The sequence below is a fragment of the Pimephales promelas genome, chromosome 16, assembly GCF_988280905.1.
Source record: "Pimephales promelas chromosome 16, fPimPro1.hap1.1, whole genome shotgun sequence".
Taxonomy (NCBI): Eukaryota; Metazoa; Chordata; class Actinopteri; order Cypriniformes; family Leuciscidae; genus Pimephales; species Pimephales promelas.
Genome location: NC_142784.1, coordinates 21,439,710 through 21,449,607, shown reverse-complemented (window position 1 = coordinate 21,449,607; position 9,898 = coordinate 21,439,710). Strand labels below are relative to the sequence as shown.

At 32.9% G+C, this 9,898-nt stretch overlaps 1 protein-coding gene across 2 annotated transcripts in view; it reads right to left on the bottom strand.

Moving 5' to 3' along the window:
• Positions 1-7,323: 7,323 nt before the first annotated feature.
• The window catches only part of dph1 (diphthamide biosynthesis 1), an 89,679-nt gene continuing 87,104 nt past the window's right edge, over positions 7,324-9,898 (bottom strand). Inside the window, exon 12 of one of the 2 annotated variants that reach the window (XM_089121206.1) lies at positions 7,324-8,361. In XM_089121206.1, coding sequence (XP_088977332.1) covers positions 8,281-8,361 — 81 coding nt within the window. In that variant the 3' untranslated portion in view covers positions 7,324-8,280. The remainder of the gene's footprint in view (positions 8,362-9,898) is intronic. The other variant, XM_089121207.1, reaches the window with a different exon arrangement.

The window sequence follows — 9,898 nt, the reverse complement described above, 5'->3', positions numbered from 1 at the left end:
CGGGCCATGCCGTTATGGACTCTTGATGGTGTCCTTCTAGGCCAGGAAAACTGCTTTCCTATTTATAGCAGGCATCTGAGATGCTTGCTTATTGTTTACTTTAGACAGATTTCTAGATGGTATAAATGAGCAAAATAAGGTCTTTTTGTGTATCAAAATACTATTATTTACAGCATTTTACATTTAAAGTGGACTTAAATGCTTCTTAAAATGTAAAGTAATGGCATTTTTTTAAACATTAATATTCTAAAAAATGTTTTTTCCCTAAGGCTAAGAAAAACAAAATGCGTAACAGTAAATGCACTTGAAAAAGTGGGAAAGCATCTAAGGTCAGTGCATCAATACCTTGGCTCTAGACTGCTTACTGCTAAATGTGCCTGAAAGTACAGTAACAGTCTACAGTCATGGCTACTGACGTCTGGCAACCATCCACAGAGAATTCAACCACTGACGGAATCTTATCAAGTCCACGTGGGCCTGGTTAGTGCAGCTTTAAGAAACGGCGAGCAGGAATCTGTGTCATCTGCCCTGGAAACCCCTGTGCTGAATATGTGGGCCGTGTTGTAGCTGACCAGCCAATCAGGTTAGCTTGCCTAGTTTCCATTGAAAACCCTTCTCTTGCTGTCTCCATGGCAACCGTGGCATTAGATTGTTACTGTAGCAACAACACTTCTGGTAACAGTCTACAGCCATGGTCGCTAGGGGGCAGAAACCTCTGCATCTGATACATCATCCTCTCTAAATCTGGTACCCACAATTTGGTTCAGACATGATAGATGTTATTTATTTATTTATTTTTTCGTATTTAGTACATTGTTTTGCCTCTTTTGCTGAACTTGGACACTTGCATTCACATAAAAGTGTACTGAAACTTTTATATACGTACTTCTGCGTACATATGAAAACAGTGCCCTATTATTTGACCACACTACCACATAATCTAATTGGATTACATTTAGATTACTAATCTAATTGGGTTACCAATCTAATTGGGTTACGTGGTTACATTGTACTTAGTTAAATACTTACTATAGAGTTACGGTTAGGGTTTGGTTTAGGGTTAGTTGTAATTATGCATAATTTACTGTTATTACTATAGTAATGTAGTAACATGTAACTATATCACCTTAAAATAAAGTGATACCCCTTAAAATTCATTACGCAATAAGTTTAATGTTCATGCATGAAAAAAAAAAAAAAACTTTTGTGGAAATAGTGCACTGATAGTAATAGGACATTTTTTATACACTTTGCCCTAAATTTAATCTTGCATAAAAAGTTCATAATTTGTAATCACAACATTTTTTCTTTTGTTAAATCAACTTAAATGATTTATGTGGTTCAGATAACATACTATTTTGAGTTTATGATGATTAAATCAATCTCCTTCATTGTATAATTAATTTTTTTTTCCATTTCAATGAACTTAAAATTTTAAAGCAACCAGGTTACTTAATTTTTTAAGTTAAACCATATATATATATATATATATATATATATATATTACAGTGATGTGAGAATTGGGGCAGTCCGAGTCATCAGTTTATCTTCTACCTGTATAAAAGTGGTATATTGTGCTGCAAAAATCAGATAAAGATTTAGCACTTTATTTTACAGTCCTGTTCCGCATGTACATGTACTTATTAGTTACAATAACTGGGTAATAACCAGTAGGTACTAACCCTGAACCTACCCATAACCATTGTGCTTACCTTCTATTAACCATTACTTTTTTTATGTAAGTACACAACTCTGTAACACTTTTTTCATGATTTGTTATCACAAAATTGAAAATTCATTTGAACTATATAATTTGTCAAATCAACTTGATGTATGTGGTTCAGATAACAATATTTTAAGTTTCTGTTGATTAAACCAATCTTCACTGTTTTATAACTATGTGCAAGTACACGCAAGTGCACATTTTAAAATTCAACTGCAACCGAGATTTTAGATGCTTTTCATTTTAATTTGCCATTGTTACAGGGCAATTACACAATTCAAATATATTAATTAAAACTGTACTTTGGACAAAGCAATTTTGTCAGAAAGTTTGGTTACAGTAAAATGTATGTTAACACAAATGCCTTAACTTAAGATTTGGTCTCCATATTTTTTATGTTCATTACTGGAAATCATATAGCTCACAGTATCACTATTTATTAGTGTATCATAATAAAATGCTATTTGTTTGTCAGCTGTTAAATGTAAAAGTGCAAGTGTAAAATGTGTCTGAATTTTAAGAATGTTTCTGAATTAAATGGCCAAAATTCTAATCAAATCTGATTGGTACTACTTTGTTAGTTAAAGGTGTATTTTACCTTTCATGACACGAATCATATTTATACTATAAGGGCCACCATCTTGCATCAAACACACTTGAACAATCTAATCAAAGTATTTAATGCAGATATATTTAAGGTTGCTATCTCTGTGATGTTGTTAACAGAACTAACTGTCTGCTGAAAGAGCTCAAATCAGACCAGTTATCAGACAAAATAATAATAATTACATCCTGTATACAATATTGGGACATTAATATTGCCCATAATCACATCTAGACAATTTACAATTGTTGTTTTCATTTGAACTATATAATTTTTGTAACACAATGTGATGTAATATATTACATGGTTCTGTAAAACATGTATATAAAACTTAAATAAAGTATCTTCATTTCATTCAATGCCAATCTTTTCTGTTATAGCCCAATTAAGTGATCAATTAGTACAGATAAGTGCACGATATGTAAGTATTAATGATGAGAAACAAATGTCAACATGATGCTGCAGAAAACACACACACTCAATCGACGCACATTTTTTTCTAACCCAACTTCTAAGCATAACGCGCACAGAAACATTGTCATTTTTTTTTTAACCAAACACTGTTTAAGCCTCTTGGTTTAAGGAAACATGAAGAAACATCTTTACATTATGATACCAATGCCATTATACACAACCGTTTCCTCGTAAGTGCCCACGGATTTGATATGTATTCTCTATGTACCTCAATGGGCTTTATGCCCAGCTGCACTACTTCCTGAACTTCAGCCAGCTCCTTGTTTCCTGTCTGCAATTATTGGCCAAATTGATTAATCCAGGTGTGCCTGACCTCAGTTGTCATGGCAACAATAATCAGACACACCTGAATTAATCAATTTGGCCAATAATTGCAGACAGGAAACAAGAAGCTGGCTGAAGTTCAGGAAGTAGTGCAGCTGGGCATAAAGCCAATTAAGTCAATCATCAGACAGTTAATGTGTCTGTGAATCTGTATAAGGGAAGTCATATAGTCTCCCTCATCCAAATATTTCATTAGTTTTACTTAAATTTGACCAATTTAAGTAAAATGTATTTTACTTAATTGAAATTAAAAATTGTTTGAGATTACTATAATTATTAACGATATGCCTATTGGTCCATGCCAACCGACTAACTGATTGGCTGTCAATGTTTTTACTGTTCGTCAGCTGAAAAAAAAAAAAAAAAAAATCCATGATGTTGTTTCTGTGCCGTTGTCTTTATAGTTGCTTTGTGGTCTCCATTATTTTTTACATTTTGAACTATATCTTCCACCCTCAGAGAAACATTTCATTTAAGTAGAATGAACTTGATTAGATGTGGTTGTATTCACACTTTCGACTCCGGTGAGTTGATATAACTCAAATGTATGTAAATCAGTCATCAACTTTCACATGTAATGACAATCAAATCATTATATAAAACATACAAATTGCCTTTGTCTTGCAGGTTTTCTACTCAAGTGAGTTAAAACAAGGACATAATTCTGTCTGTATGACATTAGCTTGATCAGACACAGCCATCTTCACACATCAATGGTTACATTTTCAAAGTATGTCTGACAGAAAACAGCCAAATCACAATGTCTTTCCAAACAGGGGCCGCTCTTAATGGACTGTCCTTTAAAACCAGAGCTTTAAGAAGAACTGTTTTTGGAAATGTGCATGATTCATCTCCAAACCACTATGGTAACAGCCGTTAATAAAATAAAGTAAGATGCCATAGAGGAAAGAAAAAGCTACCAGTGGTCAAATTAATTTGTAGTAGTGTATATTAGATTTTTGTTGAGGTGTTTTTGGCTGTATCATACAGGACAGACTGACCTCCCACACATAATTACTCATCTCCTTTTAACACTTGATATTTCTCCTCACTTTCACAGACAATCTCTCTCTTTTCTGTAAATCTCCAACTCCCCTCTGGTTTCAGCTCTGCATGGCTCACTTTAGCACTGACAATGTCTCTGATATTAGTGGTTAGTCTTCACCCGAGATCACAAAATCCAATCTCACATTTCATTTCCACACTCTTAAATGGACTGTGCCATTTTGGTTGCTTTTTTTGGTCCTCTTACTATATTGGGTATGTATATATATATTCTCTATAAGCACTGAAAAAAAAAAATAAGGTGGGTATATCAGGTATTACAGCATCATATAATTTGTAGTTTATTATAAGCCTATCATTAACTGATATACTGTAAGCCTATTTGTAATACATCACATTTTACTGAATATTGGCAAATAAACATGTATTCAGTTTTACTCACACGTAGAACAAATGGACCAGGGTGATGTACAACATACTTATTGGATCAAAAGATGACCAAATGACACTCAGGGTTGTCCTTTATACACACACACACACACATAAAATATATATATATATATATATATATATATATATATATATATATATATATATATTATGGCTGGGCAATGATTAATTGCCATTAATCACATCCAAAATAAAAGTTTGTGTTTACATAATATATATGTGTGAAAATTTAAATTAAATATATACATGCATGTGTGTGAAAAATTCACACACATGCATGTATATATTGAAGGAAAATGTGTTGTTAATATACAAAATCTTGATATATATATTTATTATAAATATATATATACAGTATATGCATGCAAATATTTCTTTAATATATACATGCATGTGTGTGTATTTATATATACAAAATAATTATACACACTACACACACATATATTATGTAAACAAAATTTTTTATTTTGGATATGATTAATCGCAATATATATATATATATATATATATATATATATATACACACATACACACACACACACACACACACACACACACACACACACACACACACACACACACACACACACACACAGGCCTATATTTTGCAACGGGGTTGAATAATTTTAATTACAATTGAAACTATATACAGGTATTTTGTTTTTATATACTTTTATTTTACATTTAAAGACACTAAGGTAATAATAAAGATACTATTACAGTTTATTACCAGTAAACAACTCATATGAGTTTCCTCATATTTTTAAGGCAGCAAGTGCATTTTCATTTCTTAGTTTAATTACCTGGAAATGTTTTCCATTGCATGGATTATATCAAAGTATCATGAACCTGTCAACGTATACCTACAACACTTTTGCATGGGAGTCGCCTTTCAAAAACAAAAAACCCCAACTAAAACCTAATGAAAATTACATGTGAAATGATTAAAGAAGAAAAAACCTAAAACAATTCAACATTTTAACAATGCTGAAATGACAAAAGTAGACAATCGGTGCAAATGTACTCAAGAAGTCTCGTTTTCTGAGGAACAGATTCACATATGGTAAACATCATGAGGTTCCTGATGAACTAGTCCTCATGAGCTCAGCATGCATGCATTGGCAGAGACAGAGAGAAATTCGAGAATCTCTCGGCTCTTCCTGTCAATTTTCGTGCCCTTCCCATGAAAAAGGAAATGAATGCCTAGCACAGCCACAGAAATGTGTGAGTGTGTCGAGGAAAGACATCCTCATCACATCTGGAAGTAATTGCCACACCGCCAATAACTAAAGCATGCGTTCTCGTACACTGCCATGCAAAATAAAGCAGTAAATCAATCACCAACAGCAAACAGCAAAGGCTGAACTCTCAGGTAAGACTTTGCTGCAGATCAGGCAGACAGCATCACCTAGTGGACATATAGACCATTTCACAAGATGTAAACAACACTGGTCCAGAAGCACTTCCTGTTTCAGTTTGTAACTGTTTTCTTTATTTCACATGTAAAGAAAACATCTTAAAGATGTTTGTTTAACTTTTTGATTCAGTTTTAAATGTTCTGTTGGTTGTATTTTATCCCAGCTTTTATGTAGTGTTAAAAAACTGAAACAGGAAGTGCTTCTGGACCAGTGTTGTTTACATCTTGTGAAATGGTCTATAGGCAAACCTAGCCTGATGAAATAAGATCACCCCTATTAAATACATAGGCAATCAATTCAAATGCAGCAACATCAATAAACGGACACAGATGTTATATAACACAGAGTGGCAATAATATATGACCAGATCCACCAGAAACTCTATAGATCACTGCAGACTATTGAACATTATCTCATTCACAACAGTCTATGCAATTTTCTGCCCTTGCATGCTCATTTATTAATTATATTAGCCAATTTAATAATAATAATATTTATTATTATTTTTAAAATAATAAATAGTAAAATAAAGAACAATTAGTTTAATTAATAATATAGTTTATATTACTACTACTTATTATTATTACAAAATAGTAACCAATAAATAGTAAAAATGATTAATTATATTTATAATAATAATCATACCATAAATGTTGGAATAACTTAATTTTTTGTATTGTATACATACACATACTCCAAATAACATAATTCTTATTTTAAAATGTTGGGACTAATTAATAATAAAATAATTTATTTTCAAAATAATAAAACAACAAAAATAACAACTACTCCCAATTATATTACTAATAATTATTATTCCATAAATGTAGGACTAATTTATAACAATAACTAATATAATCATAATAGTAACCGATGAATAGAAAAAAAAAACTAGGGCTGTGAAATGATTAATCGCGAATAATCGCATCCAAAATAAAAGTTTGTGTTTACATAATATATATGTGTGTAGTGTGTATAATTATTTTGTATATATAAATACACACATATGCGTGTATATATTTTAAAAAATGTGTTATTAATATACCAAATATTTATATTTATGTATAATATTAATTTTGTATAAATATAAATAAAGTATATATATGGAAAAAATTCTTAAATATATGCGTGCATGTGTGTGTATTTATATATACAAAATAATTATACACACTGCACACACATATATTATGTTAACACAAACTTTTATTTTGGATGCGATTATTCGCGACTAATCGTTAAAAAAAAGTTATATTTGATTAATTATTAACACACACACACATTACTGCAAAATGTTGGACATTTTTAACAGACACTCAACAAAAGCATCAAATATAGTGTTTATTGTTCCTTTTTACTTAAAAATAATCTAGTAGATCAATAAATAATTAAGGGCACAAAATATGCTTCAATCCTAAGAGAAGACAACTAAAGGAGTTTGACAGAGGCCTGTGATCATAGTCAGCATCTTCAGAGCCAAAATCACAGAAACATGACAGCTTTCCTGGATGTAGATCAGGTTTGGTTTCAGACTAGACCAAGAATAATCACTACCGACAGCGAAAGTTAGTCCAAGACTTTGCATAATCCGCTTTAGGGAAATTGGCTCCGTGTGTTTGAGCTGACCGCTGATCCATCCTGGGTTTCACTGTGCAGTGATTACAAAAGACAAAATATATGTACTGGCATCCATGTAACGGCAGTTAATCAAAGTCTGACAGAAAATTGTAAACATTTAATTTTATTTTCGCGTGCAGCTGAAACGCATCCTGTAAAGAGCTCCTTTATGTTGGAGAACCTCTCATCTCAACATAATAAGAAATAAAAAAGCCAGTGTCGGAATTTAGAATGAGAATTATCTTTCTTTGCGCAAAAATAATTCTGAATGCGCTCTCGCTTCCCGCTGTAATTTTGAAAGGATGAAGGTCACCAATACAAAGAGGCTGGCTGCTCCTTTCTAAGTGAAAGACAAGATGATTATGTGTAACTAAAGCCACACACGCTGTAAGACGAAATACTGTGTATTCAGGGTCAGCATTCTTTTCAACGGATTATCTCTTTCTCACACACCAACGACATGTCAGCCAGACACATACAGCCTTTCTTATTTTTTGTGTGTTCCAATCCTCTCACACACACTCATTCATTCTACCTCTCACTGTTTTTGTGTCTTTCATGCAGAGTGCTGATTTGATGAAGTGTGTTGTGGATACAGAGCTTTGATGTCCATAGTGAGATCTGATTGGCTTGCTTGTCTCCTCTTGTGGTTGGCTGGGATTTTAAGGTTATTCAGCCTGGCAGCCACAGGGGGCGCTCTGCTCACGGCCACAGTTCCTCACTCGCTGACCGGCATCTGAACCCGTCTTCTGAGGGAATAGGACGAGAGATTATTAAGCTCGAGCAAACTGCTACAAGACAGAAGGTCGATTCTTGTTTGTGTTGTATTGATGCACTTTACGCATTTAACCACACGCTAAGAGCAGTTATTACAAGATATTGCTCCTTTCTGACTAAAGTTGATTCTGCATAACGGAGGGAAACGAGATGAAGGGTGAGTCTTAAACTTATGTCAGTTTGCAAAACACACACATGCACGCGTTGATGTTAAACAGTCGATGATATATCACACAGTTTTATGAAAAAACAAACAAACTTATAAATCTATTCATCACAGAAACGTGCAAAAACACAAGTTTTAAATAATGAAGGACCTCAATAGCAAGCCATAAGTGCAGTTTTACATTCTTTGTTTTTTCCCCCAATTTAATTTCCTATCATTATCATTTAATATTTAGTAATTTATTCATATGATTATTGGATTTCTGTCTTTATCACTTAATCATCATTTTGTTATTATTATTCCTTTTTGTCATTTTGTTTTTATATTATATATTACTTATTATTAAAACTATTTCCCTGCTCTTGCAATGCTTGCTATTGTCGTTTAATCTTATGATTGTATTTCAATGGATTTTGTCTTCACGAGTAAGAGATAAGAGAATATTTCCATTTGATTCAAAGTCGTTGTTGTGAATCAGTAATTTCAAAATGCCAACCAACAATATATTTTTGAAATTAACTCACTATATTTTTGAAATTTTGAAATAACTAAACATATTTAGATATATCAAAATTGTCTTCCATTGCGATTTCCTGTATATCTAAATATGTTTAGTGAAAGGTAAAACTTCAGAAATCTCCGTGTAAACAATGCGTGACGTACAGTACATACGCACGCGATCACGTTGGAGACGGTTCAGTTCGTTTCAGTTGGACATCTGATTCAGATCAGTTCGACGGCTGTTAACAAGAGGTAAAAGACTATATAAATACTGTTCGTTTTCTCACACAAACCGCTCGTTTCACCATTTACAAGTCATTAAATCATGTTTAATTTTGACTTCTCTGTGGATGCTCTTTGAGGTGGGCTCCATAGACCTGCATTATATGACTGACAGACAACGGTTTGACCAAAAAATGTCAAAATTGAAAATACTGTGGAAACAAAGACACCTACATCTTGGGTGCCCTTGAGGTAAGCTAAAACATATCAAAAATTAATTTCAAAGTGAACTATCCCTTTAATAGTGTGAAGTGATTGTGATCGCTTGCGTGTGAGATTGATGGCGCACTGCTATTATACTTGGTGTAGTCTATTGTTTGATTAAAACTCCCGGCTGCATTTTGTCCCGGTTTGAGTCATTTTGTCCAAGTCCATTACCCACAATTCCTAAGCCCATTATTTCTACGCAGCTGCTAGTTGATGAGAAAATAAAACACTATTTTCAAGTGATCCACGAAAACCCCAAATGAGCCCTTGAGGAGGAATCGACAGAAGCAATTTTACCAAATCAAAGTAAGGGAGAAACTTTGTAGATATACCCCCGAGTGGAAAAAGGAAAT